The following is a 22,557-nucleotide window of genomic DNA, read 5'->3' on the forward strand; positions in this document are numbered from 1 at the left end:
AGAAATTGTCATTATGAGGTTTAGACCACTGTCTGTTAACCTTAAAACTACCTTAAAATATTGCAGGGCTGTCTATTGTGACTCTGACATATACTTGCTGGATGATGTACTTAGTGCAGTTGATTCACAAGTTGCTTGCTGGATTTTACAGAGAACTATACTGGGTCCTTTAGTGAATAAAAAAACACGGGTACTATGTACCCATAATGTTCAGGTTTGCAATGAGGAGATCCTTCACCACTATTTTGCTTGATGTAATAAGTTATATGTTATGTTTTATCGTAATGGTCACATGAATAAAAATTAATGGTTTTTATAATAATGTCATGCATTCCTGAGAATTTCATGGACAATAAAGTTGCCACTTTGCTTGTTTCACTTTTTCTTATTGGTGCTGACGTAATATCATCATGCACTTCTGTGAAACATATGCTAGTACATGTACCAACTAGTTTTACTTTCTTATATGGTTACAATTTGTTTTACTTGGATATTCCATCTACACATAAGTTATTAAAGAGTTGTAATAATATTAGTAGTCTTCTGGAGATGGTGGATAACTTAAAATTTTTCTACTTTCGAAAGAGAATATTGAGGAAAAAATAACCTTTTTCTGTCTTTATACAGGCAATTTCTTCTGCAGATATGATTGTGATCATGGATAGAGGGCATGTAAAGTGGGCTGGGATGTCAGCCAGTTTCTTTGTGTCACCGTATTTGGCAACTTATGTACCAAATAATTCAAAGTTCCTATTAAAAGAAAGCATAATATGTGCTTCTGATGAATTGAGGTCTAATCTTCTGCTAGAGAGTGATTTCTCAATGACTTCTGAGGAAGCACAAGAGACTGCTGAAACGGAGTTTAGAAAAGAGGGAAGAGTTGAACTTAGTGTTTATAAGTGAGTGATGTATTTCATTAAGGTTTGTTAAATATTATAAAAGGCTTGCAGTGTAAACCAAAATATCTAAATTGTTATATAGTACTAGGCCAGTGAAATTTATTGGTGTTTTCTCTCAACTTGTATGACTGAAAAATCATTCTCTTCACTTCAACAGGTGTTATGCTACCTTTGCGAGCTGGCCTGTTGTTTTTGTCATATGTGTTTCAGCATTTTTGATGCAAGCATCTCGCAATGGAAATGATCTCTGGCTATCTTACTGGGTTGATACTACCACTGGAACTGAGAACACAAGATTTTATCTGGTAAGCTTGCATCTTTTCATTCTTCGAACTTACTATCATGAGCTAATTATGCCATCGTATGAAAGCAATTTGTTGTTTATATGTTGAAAATCTCCTTGATGCAAGGAACACATATTCTCACATAGCATACTAGTTAAGTTTTGATTGTTTCTATAGGTTATTCTCTCCATCTTTGGCTTGGCAAACTCCATTTTCACTTTAGCAAGGGCATTCTCATTTGCATATGGCGGTCTACGTGCTGCAGTTCAGGTGCATAACAAGCTTCTGAATAAGCTTGTCAATGCACCAGTACATTTTTTTGACCAGAATCCTAGTGGGCGCATACTCAACAGGTTATTATTACTATGGTTTTATAAAAGCTTCTTACGGTTCAAAAATTCCTATTCAACAAATTCTATTATTCATGCAGATTGTCCTCAGATTTGTACACACTTGATGATTCTCTTCCTTTTATTCTCAACATTCTCCTGGCCAATTTCTATAGTTTATTGGGCATTGTGGTGGTTTTATCCTATGTGCAGGTGACATAACTCTTTGTTATATAGATAAAAGATCAAATTTTATATTATTCTCCATTATCAAAAATTTTGCATCAAATTAACTGTGCTTGTCATCCATGCATAACATTGTGCAGATAATATTCTTGCTTTTGTTGTTTCCATTGTGGTATGTGTACAGCAAATTGCAGGTACTTATCCTCCCACAATTTTCTTCTGATTGTCATAAGCCATTTCATTTCCTAATTTCTATAATATCGTGACAAACTGATATAAGCCTATATTTGGGATATATATATATATATATATATATATATATATATATATATATATATATATATATATATATTTATTTATTTATATTTATATTTATATATATATATATATCTGTATGTGTGATCTAAATAATATTCTATTAAAGTCCAACCCAAAAGCTTAAGCTAGCAGGTGGAGAGGCCTATGAATATGTTGTACAATCAAAGGTCTTTTGTCTAGCAATGTGGGACTATTTCCTTTTCCAACATGGCAACACCCCAACCCAAAAGCTTGAGCTAGCAGGTGGAGAGGCCTATGAATATGTTGTACAATCAAAGGTCCTTTGCCTATGCAATGTGGGACTATTTCCTTTTCCAACATGGCAACACCCCCTCTCATATGTTGAGTGCGAAAGGATGGACACATGGATTAGTAAGTGGGAGCACAGAGATGTTGGTAGGCAAGAGAGACAGTTGGACAGTTGGTCCTGATACCATATCAAAGTATCCGACCAAAGGCTTAAGCTAGTAGGTTAATGCCAACAAAGGTCCTTTACCTATTCAATGTGGGACTATTCCTATTGCCCAACAATTGTACCTCAGTTAAGATTATGGCGAGCTTTTAGTAATGCCGATATCCTCTAAAGAACAGACCACCTTCCTAAAATATCATTTACTATTACAATGGAAATAACAGGGTCCAGCCTAACTGGGTTTTATCAGAATGAAATATTGGACTGCTGTTTGCCATTTTAATGTTAAGACATGGATGTTAATGACAAAATAATATATTATTTTTGAACCTGTTTCGCGGTTTGGTTTTGAAAAACAAAAATATTCACTCTATGTAGTCATATAAAGAGCTGAAGGATAGTTTAATTGTCATGATTGTTGTATTGCAGTTCTACTATAGGTCCACATCACGTGAACTGAGGAGGCTTGATAGTGTTTCTCGCTCACCTATCTATTCATGTTTCACAGAAACATTGGATGGGTCATCAACTATAAGGGCACTTAAAAAAGAGGTAAAATATGGTATACTAGTTTTGTTCTGGTAACCTCATTATGAAATTTATTCATTTTAGTATTTATTTTCTATGTTTACTCTCTATCAGGCATATCTTATTGCAGTATATTGCTAAATCATGTGATTTTGATTCATGTATTTTTTTAAAAAAGAAAAAAAATGGTCATTAGAACCCCTCTCTAAGACAATCCCTCTGGGTGGCTGAGATATCCATATACATTAGTTGAGTTACATTAACAGATAATAAGATTTTGAAGACCAATCCATATTTATGCGTTGGCAATTTCCCTAGTTGGGAAGTCAGTCAGCTACATCATTAACTTCTCTGCATATATGCTCTATCTTGACTTATTCAAAAGCTACAGAAGTATCAAAAATGTCCTCTATGATAAGTTGTATCATCTAAGCTATTCACTCACCTTGATGCAGTATAGAAAGAAGGGTGAGGAAATCTATTTCGGTTCTGAATCTATGTGTCCCTGTGCAATGGTAATTTGCATGTCCTCGCTGATTACCCGAGACTTGGCGAATAGAGGACCATGATCAGACATTGGTTCATGTTTTATTTGCTTTATGACACAATCAATAATCCTTAAACCTCTCTCAAGAAATATTATGCAATGCATTCACAATAGTTACTCTAGTATAGATGGGATGCTTATGTTGCTAAGAAAAATTATCTACAAGCCTCTAATGAAAGTTAAAATAGTTTTATATGGATGGGATGGTAACATTGGTGGTTAAGGCAAAAAGAGACTGCTGTAGAAAACTATCTGAATGGAGGAATGGAGGCACATACGTAGGTTATTAGGGGGCTAAGAAGGAATTACAAAGTGGTATGAGAGGCTAGATTCAAGATGTATGAAGACTTACATCAGTTAGAAACTAAGATTGGGGAAAAGATATATATAAGATTGCAAGACTAAGAAAAAGGAAGACTAGAGACTTGACTCAGGTTAAATTCATCAAAGATGAGGATTAAAAAGTTTTAGTAAAGGAGGACAAGATCAAAGAAAGATGGAGAGGTTATTTTGATAAGCTATTTAATGAAAATTAAGATCATTTAGGATGCCTTACCAGTGCCGTCGAGGATAGAAATGTTAAGTTATTAAGAGTATTTAGTAAATGAGGTATGAAAAAGATGCAAGAAAAATGGCTGGATCTGATGGAATCCATATTGAGGTTTGGAAGCATTTAGGTGATGTGGGACTAACTTTGTTGACTAATTTATTAGATAAAATTTTGGAGAACAAGAACATACCTGATGAATGGAGGAAAAGAGTATACAATTGATTTATAAGAAAAAAGGTGATACTAAAAATTATCCACAGGCATCTAATGAAACTTTAGGCCTAAAACGTTCTTGAATCTACAAGTACTTCTTAGAGAAAAATTGAACCCCTAGTAACACAAACAATATTTATTTTGGCACCAGCAAGGTATATTGGCAAATATCTAAATATTAGTTATATATGCTGTGCATATTTTTGACTGTTTGTGTATCTTTGTAATAAGCTGTGCAGATGTCATGATATATTAGTGGTGGTCAAGTTGATTAATTTGTTCATGTTTTACCTATGGCTATGATATGTAAACACCATCCAAGCACTACTTCATCCAGGCATTATCTCCCACACTGCAAACACCAATAGCAAAAGTTGGTTAGGCGAGAGTTTAATTTATAATTCAGAGCTTGATAGAGAACATTTTTTTTAATTTTATTTTTAATGCTCCTTTTCACTTTGTGCTCTGTAGAAAGTTTACCTGTAAGAGAAATCCTTGAGGCCCATGCTTCTTTGGCCCTCTTTGCTTCTTCATTGCAAATGAGATTCTGCTGTCGTGTGAACATATCTTAGACTTTTTTGTTTTGAATTTTTAACTTGACTTTCATAATGACCAATGATTTTCTCGCTATTGGAACACAACATGCCTTCAGTTAATTAAAGAGAACATGAAAGTAATCTAGCAAATTCATCTGACCTGTTCTGTTGTCTTCATCACATAATCATGTCCTCTTATAAATGGGTGAGAGTAGGAGTGTGCACAGGTTGGGTCAGTTTGGAGCTAAACCCAAAACTGAACCAATTTAAACCGATTTCCTAAAACTGAAACCAAGCCGATCATCTACAAAAACTGCTTGAAACCAACCCAAAAGTTTGGTTCGGTTTATCGGGTTGATATTCTATTTTATATATAAAACAAAATATATGAAATAATAGGAAATTGAAATTTTTATATATATAGACATATGTGGGTCGAGTCAGGTTGGGTCGGTTGGAATGTATATATTTGTATATATATACACATAGGTTGGGTGGGGTCGGTTTGAATCGGTTTTCAGAAAACACCAATTGAAATCGAACCAAATTTTTTTGGTTCAAGACTTTCTCAAACCAAAGCCAAACGGAATTTTGAAAAAAAAAAATGTTATAGACCGAACCAAGAAGACCAGTTCGTATTGGGTTCACAGTTCAGCCGGTTTTTCGCACACCCCTAGGTCAGAGTTCCTAGAACTTACAGTTCTGATTTAGATGTGACTTGTGTGAGAGGTCAACAGCTATCAGTAATATCAAGCATGTAGAGAGTTCAATTATGCAGATTTACAATTTCATGAATGATTGGTATCTTTGTGGTGAAGTCAATTTCTAATCCAGAAGATAAAGAAATTCTGCAGCTCGCTCTAGCATATTTTTTAATACTTCCGATAATATCAAAAGCTTTTGACTTCCAAGGTCTTACTAAACTTTCAGAACTTTTATTTTGAGACAAATTTTTCACCTAATGAGGTAAATGGACAGGAATTTTTCATGGGTAGATTCATGGAGCATGTCACACTGTATCAGCAAACTTCCTATTCAGAACTAACAGCAAGTTTGTGGCTCTCTCTGCGGCTCCAAGTATAGTTCTTTCTTTCTTTTTTCTTTAGCAAATTTCATGTTCATTCTATACTATTGAACTCTCTTGCATATAATCAACCACTTGAAGGAGCTGGTTCTATAGGATATTTAGCTTTCATCACTAATAGTGTTTGTTTTCAAGAGTCACACGTGTTGCAATGACCAGAGAAATGTTTTAGTTGCTGGCAGCATTTGTCATTTTATTCATTGCTGTGATGGCTGTTATTGGTTGCCGTGGCAATTTTCCACTTAGCTTTGGTACACCTGGACTGGTAAGTTTTCCCGTGAAACACATTCTTGACCCTCAAAACTCACATTCTTTAGATCTTAATTTTCAGCAAAGTCAATATTTGTAGAGGTCATCTCAAGCTTATGCCTGTAGAAAACTTAGGGATAGTTTGATTGACTGCAGGTAGGCTTGGCCCTGTCTTACACAGCACCAGTCGTCTCATTGTTGAGCAGTTTTCTTACTAGTTTCACAGAGACAGAGAAGGAAATGGTTTCTGTTGAGAGAGTGGTTGAGGTGAATTGATAATCTTTCTAATGGTCCACTGAAACATTGACCTATCACTGATTCATTTTCTACTTCTTGTAGTACATGGATATTCCTCAAGAAGGACTTCAGGGATCACGATCCGTGCATCCAGAATGGCCTATGCAAGGACAGATTGTCTTTGAACATGTCACTCTTAGATATAAGCCATCGTTGCCAGCTGCTCTAAATGATGTTTCATTTTATATTGCAGCAGGCATGCAGGTCAGTGCAGTGTGGAGTCCTGTTACAGAAATGCAGACATCAGTTTAGTTGATAGATTGCGCTACACATGCATGTTATCTGATCAGTCCTTCAGATGTTATCGCACTTGCTTTTGGTATAGCGTGCGCCGTGCAGTATCTTTTCTAACCATATTTATTATACCATGCTAGGTTGGAATTGTTGGAAGGACAGGAGCTGGAAAATCCAGTGTACTTAATGCACTCTTTCGCCTTACTCCCGTTTGTAATGGGCGCATTTTAGTTGATGGCATTGATGTGGCTGATATTGCTATCAGGAATCTTCGTGGACATTTTGCAGTAGTTCCCCAAAGCCCATTCTTATTCGAAGGCTCTCTAAGGTACCTCCAAGCAATGAAGTTTATATCATGATCCCTTTAAAGTTGTTTTTTTCCTATGTTTCTCAAATTAACATGTTTGTAGTCTCTTTAATGCATGGGATATTAGTGCATAACATGTACTATGTACTTCCTGGTTCATGTATTTAATTTTAAGCATGCAAGGTTTTAAATTTTGTCTTCTGCATGTCCTAGGGAAAACCTAGATCCATCTGGTATGACAACAGATGAAAAAATCTGGGAAGCTCTTCAGAAATGCCATATTAAAGCAGAGATAGAATCAGCTGGCGGGCTTGACCTTCATGTAAAAGAAAGCGGCACATCATTTTCAGTTGGTCAGCGGCAGCTTATATGCCTTGCACGTGCAATTATTAAGTCTTCTAAGGCAAGACACTCCAATATGACTTATCATGCAAAAGAAATTAAGAATTTTATGCTTGTAACTTTGTTAAGTATTTTATGTATTCTATCTGAATAGAAATATAATGCATATCAACAGCTGTAGCATGCATGTCTTCAACTAAATGCAACCACTGGAAGTTCCTAAATCAACATTTTCTCCTGTTTTCTTATAGTTTCTTCATTATACTGGCATTATTAATTGATTTACCTGGATCTGTTAGATATGAAACAAATTAGTACAGTGTAAACATCCTCCCCAAAGCCATTGACCAGTATAGCATCCGAATGGAGCACACATTATTTTGTGTTTAACATTAGTCTCTCCTGTTTGGATACGGTTTGGTTGTCATACTGGTGCTGCTGATACTAACAATGTGTGTTCGTTGTTTGTAAACATTTTCTCCTGTTTGGGAATAGTTTCTTATTTTCTTCATTATACCAGTGCTATATGTCGATATGCACGTACCTGTTTAGCTATGTGACAGATAAATCTGGGTTTGTTTAGATTAAAAAGGGTACAACATAGGCATCTTCCCAAAGCTGTGTTCCTTGTTTATTGACCAGTATAATTTCCTAAAAATGTGCGCATGAGTTTATTTTTGCTATTAGCTCCAAGCCTCCCACAAAATAATATATGGGACATTAAACCTGGGAGCATGTGTTCTCACATTTCTGAGATAATTTTGGTGCAGCGAAATGAATGACATTTATTCTTTTGAGCTGTTGTTTTAGTAGGATGTGTTGACGATTGCCGGGAGTTTCTAGTTTCATTTATGGTGAAAATTATAGTGATTGGGTGTTGACTGTGGGATTAAACAGTAAACAAGGGAAAACAAAGACTGAGATCAATTTATTATTTCGCCTGAGAGGACAACCAATATTTAATAAAAGTTCATTCTTGCCTTTCCTATGGCAACTTTCCTGGAAGGCTGTAGCTATTTTACTTTATTTTGCATAATTCTTTGTCTTTTTAACTTACCAATATTGATGTAATGAAGTTTAGTTAAACCGACATTTAAGCTATGAAAAGTGTTGCCAAAAACAGCTGTTAAGCAAAATGTGTGGTTTCATCATGAGAATAGCATAATAGTGCACTTTCTGCAGAATCAGTGACCATTGTGTATGTTGCAACATTGTTGTGGCATGGGCGGAGGGAGGGGGGGGGGGAGGGATGGATGAGGACATAGATCGTCAAACACCTTTCATGTGATTCTTACCTGTTGTGGAATATGACAATCAAGTGGGCCATTTTGGATGATAGGCTGTCTGGCATGAATATTTCATACTGGTTGGTGATCATGTTGCAATATTTTGACCACCATGTGGCAGGTGTTGCCATTGGATGAAATCATGCAGACCAGAGGTCACACAGATAGAAACCAATGACTGAAATTGACAGCAGATTGGTCAATCTCCAATACGAAGTTTGAATCTGTATCAAGCTTGGAAAGTAATTCTATTGCTTTACACCATGAAATTGTAGATGCAAGGCTGCATTGTTTGCAAGAAAATCCACTATTGTGGACCTACATATATAATGACAAATTGACAATGGCTATAGCCCTCCATGTGCTGTCTCCAACAATTTTCTTAAATATACTATTAGTGGTGGAAAAGTTTCAGTTCTTAAGCAAGGAGTGCACATCTCCTCCTGCCATGATGGTCAATTTATATGTGTTTTTTCCTCTTCTCAATTGGATAATGCATCCATCAACAATTGACGAGTTTGTGTTCTTAATGGAGTGCATGTGTTGACTTCAAGCATAAGAGTAAGTTTCACAGTATGGTTATCATTGCTCATATGTTGTTTGTGCCTGAGTGTGCATGCATTCTTGTGCATAGAATATGCATCTGCAGTGGTATTGTTAAATATATTAAGTGGTATAAGAAGTCTTGGTTCTTAAACAAGGAGGACACATGCACCTTCTTATGATGTTGCCAGTAAATTTATCTGCAGTTTTTTTTTTGCCCCTTTTCAATTGCATAATGCATCAATCAGCCATTTGAGTTTATGATCTAAGGTAAAATGGATATGCTATATGCTTATACCATATCTCATATAGTTGTTTGATATATATAATGCCAAAACACTGATCCAGGATTTAAAGCATAGCTCATGTGTGCATGCACACAGACATCGTCTCCTGCTATTTCAGTCAATTCATGCTAACTTTTTTCTTCTCATTTGGATAATGCGTCAATGACTGATTGATGAGTTTGTGATCTTGAGTGCAGCATTTATGCTTTATGCCTTTACCATTGAAATCAACCAACTGAAAATAGCTGATAAGTTATCTCAAACATAAGGCTGAGTTTTAGAGTGTGGTTGTTATTGTATAGATGGTTGATATCTATGCTGCTGATCCAGGATTTTCAGCATATATTGTTCTTTAAATTTTGAAAGTAATGATTCTGTCTTATGTACTCCATAATCTTCAGCATAGACTCTGTTTTACAATGTTATATGTTTTATTCTCAAAAAATTGACTCTTTTTTTTGTGTACTTATCTGATCACAATTTTGTGTCATGCTGCTTGAAAAGCATGTTGATCATCAATGATTGAAACCAATTCTTAGCATCAGATTAATTTCAATACAAGAATTCATTATTATTGTCTCACAAATAGCTAACAATCAATATTGTTAAGACTTAGGAAGAATTTAAGTTGCATTATATATCTAACTCAAACATTGCTATTCTTAGCCTTGCAAGTTATCTTTTAACCGTAGCCAGGAAAATTCAATTAGAATATTGCTTCACAAATGGCGCTTTTTTTAATGCAGATACTTTGTTTGGATGAGTGCACAGCCAATGTTGACACTCAGACAGCATTGATACTACAAAATACAATTTCCAATGAATGTAAAGGCATGACAATTCTGACAATAGCCCATCGCATTTCTACAGTGTTGAGCATGGACAAGATTTTAATTCTTGACCATGGGAACCTGGTAAGAGTAAACCAATTTTTATATGTATATCCAATATATATACATACATGCATGCATGCATGCATGCATGTAGGGAAAGTTCTGGTCAACTAGTTTAATCTTTATTGCTTATTTGACAAGAATCTGTCGGTTTTTATAGCTAAATATTACAATTCTGGTCATAACCAGTAACCTAATTTCATTTATTCGATGAAGATGGTACGCATTGTTTTTAAGCATTTATCCTTTGCCTAAGGCTGTAAGTTCCATCCCAAGAAACATGTCAAGTTCTTTTTCACTTGCTCCATCCTGGACTTCTATTGTCTTCCCATGCTATTCTCAACTCTTAGGTTCATACATGAGCCCCTTTATTGCCCTGTTTTCTGATGGAGAAACTTTTGGAACCTTTTGGCTTTTCTGTCTAATTGTATATTTTGTAAGTACTATCCTGTGTTTTTTTCTTCTATATTCATTTTCTAATGCTATTATTATATTCTCTCTCATATTCATGGCGTTTTCTAGATTACTTCAAAACTTTATTTTTAAGACTAGACTCAACTAAGTCTTAATCCCAGACCAGTTGGGGTCTGCTATTGAGCTGAATATTATGGGAGATAGATATTCTTAAGAAGCATCTGGAAGGCATAAGGGAGGCGATGAAGGACAGTCAAAATGAGTGGAGTTAGAGCTCCTGACAGGAATAGAAAGATCGATCTTAACAAGGAACACTTGAAGAACCAGTGGTTGATGCAGAAGTCAGCAAGAGGCTTCTCAAAGATCATCAAACATGGCTGAGATGGGAAAGAGCTTGATGATTAAAACAAACATGAAACAAAAGAACTGTCAGAAAGGAATGGTATGGGGGGGAAGAAAAAGAAAATGAGGAAACCCTAAAAGCCTGAAGGAGCAAAAGGGGTGATAAACGAGGTACTAGCAGCACACCTTCCCGCCCCAAACCCCCACGCGACCAAAACAACAACATACATACATGAAAAATGGAGAGAATTGTGTATATTTGTAATATGGGTGTATGTACATGTGATAATATGCATACCAATATTCATCAAAAGTAGCACTCAGGCTGGAAAATTGTATATAGGCAACTTTCTGGTGGAATATTTAGGTTTCATAACCTCTCATTTTTTAAAAATTAGGCTTATGGACTTATGCAAGCTACCAATTGCATTCAGAGAACTGAGAGCTAATTTTGATTTCCATTATAGCAATACAATCTTTTTGAAGCAAACTGTAGTTTCTCTTGGACATGTAGAATCATAGTCAAATTTGTGACCCAAATGCCCTCTAAAAAGAACTGATTCAATCATCTAATCTCCACTTATCAGAGTATGTTTTGGTCATAGAGCTGAAATATAAATTGGGGCACCTAATTGTTGGATGTATGTTCTAGAAGCCAGTTCGGCTGACACATTGTCTTATTCTAGGACACAATTTTGTACTTAAAAATATTGATTTGATTAATAAAAGGGCAAGATTTTATTTTTTATTCAAGTATGATGTGTCCTTGAATCGTCTAAAGAATTAATGCTTAAGATACATATTCTCAAAGTATTGAGAACTAGAGGCATGTATAATTAATTTCTAAATTGCTCCCGATCGTAGTATCATTATGAGGACGGTGATCAATCTGGATAGACCGGCGCACAAATCGCTTCCTTCGAGGTAGATAAGTCTCTAGTATACAGTGTAGAGACATTGAGTGACAAGTGTGGGTAGTTGTTAGAGAATAACTAGTATTGAGCGTGACCATATGAGAGATCACGTGGATTTCTACTCAATCGTCAGTAATCATCCCGATGCTGTAGTTGTGTGAATGATTTTTTGATTTGCGGTGACACGATTACTCACAGTGAGGCTGCTGGAGTTTGACTACATAGAAACATGGCCTCTTAGCCACTTAAGATCATGTGGTGTATGTTGGCAACAGTTGGTCCATTGTAGGAGTAGGGTACGCATCTAGATGGAATCTATCAATCTTGATAGAAATGAGTGGTCCTATATGATTTGAGAGGCTAAGTCTATAAGTCTGTGGTTACAACAGTGTGATTGATGGAAAGGAGTTTCTATGAGAATCACAATTGGACTTGAGCTGATTGAATTTATCATATGACTGATGTTGAGGTTTGACGATTTATCCATAGCTTGTAATTTAGTCGGGACTCACGATAGAGGGACTGAATCATACGGAAACTACACCTTGAGGTTCTTTTTTGATTTTGCTGGGTTGCCACTACATACTGCTAGGTGTCACTGGTGGATTGTGAGAGCTTATTAGGATTGTTTTGGATCGACGATCCTTGTTGAGTTAGAATAAAATCGTTCTGATCCATTGAAAAGAGTTTCAATGATACTATGATAAAGATCATGGTACATCTCACTATCAGACAGAATTAAACCTATGGGGTCACACAACAAAGGAATTTGACTTGGATTAAGCAATTGAGCTTATGAAGTCTCAATTGGATTCGGAGAAATCCCATTGGATTTAAGAGAACCTTGCTAGCACATGGTTAAATCCAATTTCTTATGTAACTTGGATTGCTTATTTAATAAGAATTAATTCGTATTAATTATCTGCTATGAACCTAATTGAATTAGATTCATTGGGCTCCAAATGTTGGATGCTTAGAGTTTTGGATCATGTCTATTAGAGGTTCGATCCCCAAATTGATTCCTTGATTTAATTAAGGGGCGCCACTTGATTTAATCAAGTGTGGGCGTGCCCACTTGATGGATGGTGTGAAAGACAAGGGAGGGGCGCACCTCCTCCTCCCTTTGGCGTGTGAGAGAGAGCCCTAGAGGGGGCCAACCCTTGTTTCACTTGGGTGGGGTCAAAAAATGAGGAAAACAAGGAGTCCTAATGCGATTAGGACTCATATTATATGGCTGATTTGGTTTTGGTTAGGACTCCAATTGCTCTCTATTTAAGAGGGCCCTTCCTTAGTCTTATCATCAGATTTTCAGATTGCTCCTAGCCTCCCAAATAGCCCCCACGCCTCCCTCTCTTCCTCCCTTTGGTTCACACGTCCAAGACTCTTGGACGTCCCACCATTTACACGCCCAAAAGGAGTTTGGGCGTCCATCTTCCAATCTGGTTTCAAGGTCTTGATTGCATCATAATCAAGAGAAAGAGATCAGGAACAAGAAGAAGAAAAGAAAATCAAGGAAATGATCAAAGAGTTGATCACAGATCCAGTCTTCGTTCAGATTCGTAGGAAGATTGTTCTTGGAGAAGAAAGATCTACATCAAAAAAGATCAATCCAGACTGATCCTGAGTGGATACCCATAGAGGTCAGACATTTGTGTGGCTAAGGTGGAATCTATCTTCTTCTAGATCCAAATTTGAAGAAAGAAAAAGTGAAATAGGTATGTGATTCGATCATATATTTTATTTTCAGCCTAAAATCAGCATGTGTTAATTTCAGCATATGAAGTAGACCTTTGGATGCTTTGTTCTTATGCATGCATGTTCTAGATTAAAAGGTGTTTTAGTCTATAAATCCGCTGCATTGTTTATGAAAAAAATTTTGAAATCCATATGCATGCGCATCCTACGAAATTCCAACACTTACTTATCCAACTTAGGTTTCTCTATTTCATTCTTCTGTGTCCATTGATGTTGCTAACTGTGAATTCAAATCCCTGTGCGACAAAGTGGATGACATAATTGATGTCCCATGGTTCATGCTTATGCGTTATCATAACTGGTATTGTTTATAATTGTATCTAAGGTGCTAGTTGTTATACATGATTGCATAGTTGTTGCCTATATCTGGTTTGTGAACGCTAAAATGATTTATTTGATATGATATGAACTGAAAGGCCTTTTTCCTTCTTTCTTTTTTCTAAAATGATTGTATTGTTGATCTCTTTGTAGGTTGAACAAGGAAACCCACAAGTTCTTCTGAAAGATGAATACTCTAGATTTTCGAGCTTTGCTCGAGCATCTACAATGTGAATGCGAAATGATTTTTGAAGCTAATGCCTCCACTATATTTCCTGTAGGGTACTTTAAATGCTAAAGGTTTCATCACCATGCCTAGAGATTGCTGCATCAAATTACCACCTGAAAGATTACAGAAGATGTAATGAATATATATGACTGCTTGTATCAGTCAAATGTATCATTTAGACCATATTGAACTTCTGTCATGTTGCAGTTATATTCTTTTGTGTTTCTGACTTGATAGGGGCTGTTCCTGTGCTCTTCTTAATCCATTGATAATTTGATGTGCTTTTTAATCCGAGTTGTTGTCTCAAAAGCAAACTTTATAGATTGAATATTGTCAATATGTGAGGACAATGCATGACACCAGAGTTTGGTTCTATAAAAGGTGTCCCAAAGCTTCGAGTTCTGCAATACAATTGAAACTCTAGGCTGAAAACTTGGAAACCAATGTCGCTTGACCATTGATTGCTACTTGGCTATTGGATTCTTCTTCTGAAGCTTATCTGTAGATATCCAAGCTTTGGACAGCTATAATGCAAAATGATTTGGGAAGCAAATGCCTCCACTATGATATCTGTATGGTACTTCAAATGAGCAACCTCAAAAATTCATAACTGGAATAGTTTGTTGGGTTATTCTTTCGAATTAAAGAATTTTTATTGTGGATTTAAGATATTTGTTGCCCTTCTAAATTTCAGAATTTTAGCATGTTTTAACTTTGCTCTTTGGACAGACAACTCTAAAATGTGCCATTTATCAGCCGAAGCCAGATAATGTGCTCTTGAGAACATATCTTTGTTTTCCTTGCGGGGTAATGTAGCTCAGGGTTTTAAATTATGGCCATCATAATGTTATAGCAGTCTGCAATTCTGTGCACCTTTCTACGTTACGTCGATATAATGGTTAAATGATAAGATTTTTTACATGTATATCCTTCTAAATATTTAAATTTACATAAATATTTTTTTAAAATTGATATCTGCATGTATATCCTCATACAATATCTTTTTTTGCATATGTGCCTATATCATCTAACACTGTTTAAAATTAAAATGACTAAAATATCCTTAAGGATAGATGTGCAAAAAGAAAAAATTATTGGGATATATATGCAAATAGTAATTTTATGAGGGTATTCGTACAAATTTGAATATTTGAAAGAGTATATATATAAAAAATTTTTAACATAAATACATCTCTCTTGGTTTGTTAATTCTTTTCTTATTCTAATAGAGAAAAATTAGCATATACAACTAAAATAATAAATTTATTTAATTTACTAATTTACGTAGATAAAATAATTTTTTTATCAAATGATAGATCAAAATTATTTTATCTAGAAAATAAAGAGATCGTAACCATTCATGTTTCTTTTAATATATAATAATATGCTTCTAAGAGAAGTATCTAAACCTGATATTAGATGAAGAGCTTGTACATTTGCATCGAATGGATATAGTTATGGATTTGGATATTATGTAATAATAAGAATTTATAATTTTATTATATTTTATTTTAAAAATTTTTATCAAAAATATCTTTGTGAAGTATATAAGATATATCATATTGTTATAAGATGGACATAATCATCACAGCTTACTTAAAAATAAAATATAATATAGTATTTTAATATATAAAATATTATATAATATCATCATCGTGTTGTTATATTATGTAATATGTTGTTACATTATCGAGTAAGAGGATTTGAATCTATCTAGATTAAATAGATAAAATTAAACTAGAATTTTTTGCATGTATATCCTTTTAAACATTCAAATTTACATGAATCCTCACATGAAATTGCTATTTATATATATATCCTTGTAAATTTTTTTTTGCACATCTACCTATAAAGATATTTTAATCATTTAAGTTTTAAATTATTAATTTTTTAATAATGTTAAATAATGTGGGTACATATGTAAAAAAATAAGAAAAAAGAATGATATATATGCAAAATAAGTATTTTATAAGGATGTATATATAAATATTAATTTTGAAAAGATATTCAAGTAAATTTGAATTTAAGAGGATATACATGCAAAAAATCCTAAATGATATGAAGATGCATTGTATGTGTACGGTGAGCTGGTAACCAAGTGTTATAAAGTTGTAATGGTTATTTTAGAACTCATTTTAAGAATATTCAATATTAATGTAAAATTATAACAAGAAAATCTATGCCAGTCCTTGCTGTTATTCATTATTTCTTGGTGTAAAAGTATTTCTTGCCATAACGGCATAGTTACTATCATAGTGCAGCAACAAACGAGGAAAAATCTTTTGGAAATTTTAGCAAGATAATGGTTTGTTTTATGTCATTTTACTGCCAATACAAGTTATAGTCCCAACCGTTGCTCAATGCAAGTTATAGTCCAAACTGATGACAATTTTGTTGTCCAAACCTTTCAAAAGCTTTGAAGATTTTATTCTTTGTTCTCAAACTTAATTGGAAGGTTATGGGATCACGTTTGATTACCCGCAAAATCATAAAAAACTTGAAAGTCTAGACCCCCTTCCCTTGCAAAACTTGGTATGTCCGGAGGGCTTCCTTGTAGGTTCGCATTTTGCAGGCTTAACTAGCTTAACATCCAAGTTTTTTGGGTAAGAAAAGAGGGGAATGGAATTCCAAGAAATAACAATGTCCGTTGCAGCAAAAGACTTCCAACCCCTAGAGAAATACAAAAGAGAAACTGAAGCAACAAACCAAAAATAACATACCAGGTGTTGCGGCCAATCCCCTCATCGTCCGATCGTCGGGATCGCGCACCTGCAAGAAAAGTCCTCACTGACCGGAGATGCCTCCGGCGGAGACCCTCCGACAGTCAAGTCAGAGAGGATACTAGGCAACAGTGAAAAATCCGGAGCTCAGCCATAGAGAGAGAGCTTGTCGAGAGCTTAAAAATGCTTACTAAAACTGTTGCCTTACTCCGTTTTATAGTAGAATGCGGTATGGTCCCACCATTAATGGTGCAGATAACTGGGGAGTTGTCAAATCGCCGGAGGCTGTCAAATCGACGTAGGTTGTCAGGTCATCAGAATTAACCCATGTCCTTGGCAGGATAATGCCCCAGGGCCGTCGCACAGCATGTCCTTGACAGGACAACAGCCCATAGCGGTTGTACGGTGTTTGAGCGGGCTGGCTGACTATATGTCGGTATTCGGCTGTTGGGACGTCGGGTGACGACTCGAAAACACCGTCGGCTGATCTGGTGCCTTGTGGAAGTCGGACGTCGGCCGCCACCCCCGACAGTGAGTCAGTGATAGGGGTTCGGCCGTTCGGCTGGATAATGTCGGCAGTCATTGCCGTCAGTCATTGTCAGAGTCATCCGTCTGTCCGATGGGTAGAGTCGGACGTCGGTCGGGTCAGTCCGAGGATAAGTCGGCGTACAGGAGTCAGTCGGTATATCCCAACAGTTGCCCCCCCATTCCTGAGTCCGATGTCGTGTTGGCCCGCGTTAACACGTTGGCTATGGCCTCGGGCGAAAGGAGTGATTTTTCATCACGTCATGCTCCGACTCTGACGACCATACCAATGGACGATCCGGTATCAGATGTCTCATTGGGAACGCAAACCGCCGTCTCATTGGGAACGCAAATCGCCGTCGGTTAATTAATTCCAAGATGCGGTTTTTTTACCATGCGTTAGGGGGCTATTGGGCCGGAACCGTTCACGCGGATGGAAGCGACGTGGCTCGATCTGGGGCAGGTGCGTTGAACCATCGGACCGAGGAGGGGCCCAGGTGCTGCCACGTGTCGACATCTGAAAAACCCTCATTTGGCACGCTTTCATCTCGACCGTCGAGGGGCCTTATATATATGCGGCCACTTACATGTAAAACTTCACTTTTTACTGCCCTATTTCTGACGCTGAGGCCTTGTCGAGTTGTCTCCCAGTTTCAGGTAGTTATTTCCGTCCTTCTTCTTTGGAAGTTCTTCTCGAAGTTTTTTCATTCTTGTCTCCTTGCATCCTTGGCATTTTCCTTTTTGTTCTCTTTTCTTGGGGCTAGCGTTATGGCTAGAACCTCTCCTCGAGGAAGTCAGTCGAGGAACCCGACCGAGGATTCCCGATCGACCCTGGAGGTGAAGGCTTCTTCACTTTCAGAGCCGAACGTCGAACGGCTCAGGGAGCAGTATGGTATCCTGGAGCAGTTCGAACTCTTCGCCCCTGGGGCTGAGGGTCGGGTTAACAACCCACCTCCGGGCCAGGTGGCCTTTTATATCGAGGACCTTCGGGCAGGTCTTCGCTTTCCGATTTCGGAGTTCGTCCGGAATGTCTTGGATTATTACGGGCTTTGCCCGGCGTAATTGGTGCCGAACTCAATCCGATTAATAATCAGCTTCGTCTTGTTGTGTCGGCTCTTGTCGACCTTTTCCCGCATCTCTCTCTTCCGGACGTTCTTTGTCCTCCGACCCCATCCAAAAGCCCAAGGGTGGTGGTTCTTCAATCTCCGAAAGGATCTTTCGTTCATTACCGATCTTCCATCATCGATCCACGGATGGAAGAACCAATTTTTCTTTGCTTCTTCTTCGTTATTTTGAGGGTTTCCTTCTCGCTGGGGCGACCCTCGAACTCAGCCGAATGAAAACAGTCGGGTGGAGGCTGGAGACCGAGAGGATTTTCATCGACTGAAGGATGTGTCGGTGCCGAAGCAGAGAGAGCTCGTCACCGAGCAAGCTCTGTATGACGCCGACCTGAGTTCGGTTCTCCGCTTAGGTACAGTTCGGTCTGTCGGTCGTCTTTTGGCTTTTTCATCCGTCTTCAGACTTGTGCTAACTTTTCGTTGAAATTGCAGGCATGCCGTCGAGAGTAAGACTGACAAATGCTGACATTTGGCAGCATGCGGCGAGAAAAAGACCGACGTTCGGGGCCAGACCTTCGCAACCCCCCAAGAGACCCCAGACATCATCCCCGACCGTCGTTGCGAGGGCGGCCGCACAGCCCGACACCGAACGATCGTTGGGTTTCGAACCGGTCATCGCCTTATCGGCGTCGGTGGTGCCACCCGAGGCGCTGTTCGAGGAAGGGGCGGCAGAGGGGGCAGCCAAAGGAGTATCGGTGCCCCCGCCTGTGGAGGAGGTTCGGGTCGAAGCACGTGAGCCCGAACGTCCTGCGGCGGCTCCCGTCGCACCCTCGGGAGGAACTCAGTCGAGTTCAAGTTTTCCGTCCTTCTCCAATCTTCGGGCCTGGGCGACGATCGAGGGAAGGCTCCGATGGCACCGATGGACGACACAAGGTCGGCGGACCGCATCGCGTCGTCCGACGTTCATGTTCCCGAGGGAGCGTCGGCCCTGGCCAACCACAATTTGGCCTGGAGGTTGTGTCAGGCAACCAATCTCCCGACCGACCGGGAGCTCTTGAAGAGTCGGTCGGTGACCAAGATGCTCTCTTCTTTTTACCCGACCATGATCCAAGTGAGCTCTTCTTCTTTTTCTTTCTTCTTCATTATTATTTTCCTGACGACCGGCCTTCTACTTGCAGCTGATCTACAATATGTCCGAGCTGGAGGCTGGGTACCAGAGGTTCGGCGATGTCCGGGCAGCCTGGAAGGATAGGGCCGAGACCGTCGAATCCGAGAAGGCGACGCTGGTGGAATAGCTAAAGCTGTCGGTCGATCGTGAGGTCAGGCTCGAGGAGGAGATTTTCTGACTCACCGACGACCTGGCTGCCTCGGAGGCCGAGCTTCAGTCGGCCCACGAGCAGGTTCAGCGCAAGATCCGTTCTGTTTACCGACTGCGGTGTGAGCGGGACGGCTGCATTACAGAGCTCGAGGCCGAGCGCGAATAACTTCGAGTTAGCCTGGAGAATCTGGCTAAGGTTGAGAAGAATCTGTCCTCCACCCAAGCCGACGCTGACATAGCGAAAGTCGAGGCGGAGTCGGCTAAAGAGGCACTGAGCCGGGCGGTGGAGGACTTCCGTGGCTCGGACGAGTACCAGGAGGAGCTTCTCGAGAGCGGCTTCGCCTCCTACCGAGTGGGGTACGAAGAGCCTGGGATGCGATTCAGAGTCTGCACTCGAAGCTCGACCTGAGCAGCGTCGTCCCTCCGGGGTCGGAGGACCAAGCCGCATAAGGGGATGCCGACCCTGTGCCGGAGGAGCCGACGACTGCGGAGGAGGCCGACCCTGGGCCGATGGAACGAGCTGCCGAAGGTGAGGTGGCTCCAACCTCCGATCCCACTCCGACCCGAGCGGGTACACCGGTTGCTTTCGAACTATTTTCGGTGCAGAAAGCCGATTCCGATGAATAGTCAGAGTGTCTGCTCCATTGTTTTTGTATTCTTTTATTTTTGTTTCGCCTTTGATACTTGTAATCGGACTTCGGTCCAATTTTGTAAGTCTAATTTCAACTAAATAAAATCAAAGATTTTTCAAACTTTTTTCCGCATGTGGTTCAAAGTGTATGGCTTGCCGAGCCATCCCCGAGAGTATAGGTCGTAGCTCCGACATATCTCGTTAGGACGTCCGGTAGGATCCAGCATAGCCGATCAAAGTAGTCAGTGGCATGCGCCATGCTAAGGGCAGAGCAAGCCTCGATCGCAGGCCAGCATCCTGACGTCGTACAGGTTGCATAGGATCCGATGGTCGAAAGTCATCCCGACTCTACGTCGAGCGTCCGTCGCTCGGACCTTGGTCGGACGTGCACATCGGGTTGGGTGTCGGCCAATCCCTGAACGTAGCTTGTCGACACGATCATCCCGTAGAATTTGATAGTCGAGTGGTGTCCGATGTATTCAGATAGGATAACGATGGCAAGTCAAATATCCGTTGTCCGGCCCTTGGTCAGGCGTGCACGTCGGGTCGGGTGTTGGTCAATCTCCGAACGTTGCTTGTCGATACGATCATTCCGTAGAATCTGATAGTTGAGTGGTGTCCGATGTATTCGGATAGGATAACGATGGCAAGTTGAATATCCGTTGTCCGGCCCTTGGTCGGGCATGCACATCGAGTCGGGTGTCGGTCAATCCCTGAACGTAGCTTGTCGACACGATCATCCCATAGAATCTGATAGTCGAGTGGTGTCCGACGTATTCGGATAGGATAACGATGGCAAGTCGAATATCCATTGTCCGGCCCTTGGTCGGGCGTAGTATGTCGACACGATCATCCCGTAGAGTCTAATAGTCGAGTGGTGTCCGACGTATTCGGATAGGATAACGATGGCAAGTCGAATATCCGTTGTCCGGCCTTTGGTCGGGTGTAGTATGTCAACATGATCATCCCGTAGAGTCTGATAGTCGAGTAGTATCCGACGTATTCGGATAGGATAACGATGACAAGTCGAATATCCATTGTCCGGCCCTTGATCGGGCGTAACACGTCGGAACGTATGATAAACGGTGGCAAGCCGAATATCCTTCGACCAGTCGTGACCAAGTCGGTATGTCGCGAGTGCGACCGTGATCATCTTGACATTTTGTCCTTCTTAGTCGAAGCTAAGTCGGCAAGTTAGCCAACCACATTGATCGAGAGTCGACTGTGGAAGGAGTACGGCTTCAACTTAGAAATGTTTCATCGCCAGTGCCGGCCTTCCGTTAGTGTAGACAGAACGGTTCTCGTAAGAGTCCGATGCGTCGTCGACGATCGAGCCGTAGTTTCGGCGATCGCGCCGTAGGTCTCCGATGGAATCGACAGTATTTTCTCCGATCGAGGCCCTTTGCCTTCAGAGGTGGGGTCCGTCGTAGATATTCCGCTCCTTCAATCTCCATCAAGATCTGCACACGAGGAGCAGAGAGAGGGGTGTAGAAGTCATACATACGATGCGTCGGTCTCGGACTCCGCCATCGGGACGAGACCTGTTTATCGATCGGGGGGCCTACTGGGTTCAGCAGGGATCCGATTTTTCTTCCGCTTCTCCTTCTGGCTCGCGCTCTCGGTCAGGCGCCGGTCGGAAGCTCCTTCGTCCGCGTGCATGTATTTGTACGCACGCTCCAGCAATTCGGCATACATCCGAGGAAGGGTCTTGTCCAAGGAATATGTGAATCGGGACCCCCTAGCCCCCTCTTCATAGTCGAGATAGCCATGTCTTCGTTGAGGTCCCGAACCTCAAGTGTGGCCGCGTTGAATCGGACCACAAAGTATCGGAGTGTCTTATTTTTTTCCTGCTTGAGGGAGAAAAGACTGTCTGAGGTTCGTGGTGGTTTTCGGCTGGTGCTGAAATGGGTCACGAAAGAATGCTCGAGCTGCGCGAAGGAATGAATACCCCCTGAGCAGAGGTCGGAGTACCAGGTCCTGGTAGCTTTACGAAGTGTGGCGGGGAAGCC

The 22,557-nt window shown here is 39.7% G+C and overlaps 1 protein-coding gene across 7 annotated transcripts in view; it reads left to right on the forward strand.

The window, feature by feature from the left end:
- Positions 1–14,587, forward strand: part of LOC105060172 (ABC transporter C family member 13) — a 51,268-nt gene extending 36,681 nt beyond the window's left edge. For 3 of the 7 annotated variants that reach the window (XM_073248061.1, XM_073248067.1, XM_073248069.1), the window contains 15 exons: positions 67–214; positions 628–899; positions 1,057–1,204; positions 1,361–1,536; positions 1,614–1,725; positions 1,839–1,892; positions 2,858–2,980; positions 5,781–5,879; positions 6,059–6,151; positions 6,292–6,402; positions 6,475–6,636; positions 6,807–6,994; positions 7,187–7,376; positions 10,178–10,345; positions 14,349–14,587. In XM_073248061.1, coding sequence (XP_073104162.1) covers positions 67–214; positions 628–899; positions 1,057–1,204; positions 1,361–1,536; positions 1,614–1,725; positions 1,839–1,892; positions 2,858–2,980; positions 5,781–5,879; positions 6,059–6,151; positions 6,292–6,402; positions 6,475–6,636; positions 6,807–6,994; positions 7,187–7,376; positions 10,178–10,345; positions 14,349–14,432 — 2,128 coding nt within the window. In that variant the 3' untranslated portion in view covers positions 14,433–14,587. Of the gene's footprint in view, positions 1–66; positions 215–627; positions 900–1,056; positions 1,205–1,360; positions 1,537–1,613; positions 1,726–1,838; positions 1,893–2,857; positions 2,981–5,780; positions 5,880–6,058; positions 6,152–6,291; positions 6,403–6,474; positions 6,637–6,806; positions 6,995–7,186; positions 7,377–10,177; positions 10,346–14,220 lie in introns of those variants that run through there. The other 4 variants (XR_002163208.3, XM_010943780.4, XR_012136487.1 and 1 more) reach the window with 4 other exon arrangements.
- The last annotated feature ends 7,970 nt before the right edge of the window (positions 14,588–22,557 follow it).

The sequence above is a fragment of the Elaeis guineensis genome, chromosome 1 (assembly GCF_000442705.2).
Source record: "Elaeis guineensis isolate ETL-2024a chromosome 1, EG11, whole genome shotgun sequence".
In the NCBI taxonomy this organism is placed as follows: Eukaryota; Viridiplantae; Streptophyta; class Magnoliopsida; order Arecales; family Arecaceae; genus Elaeis; species Elaeis guineensis.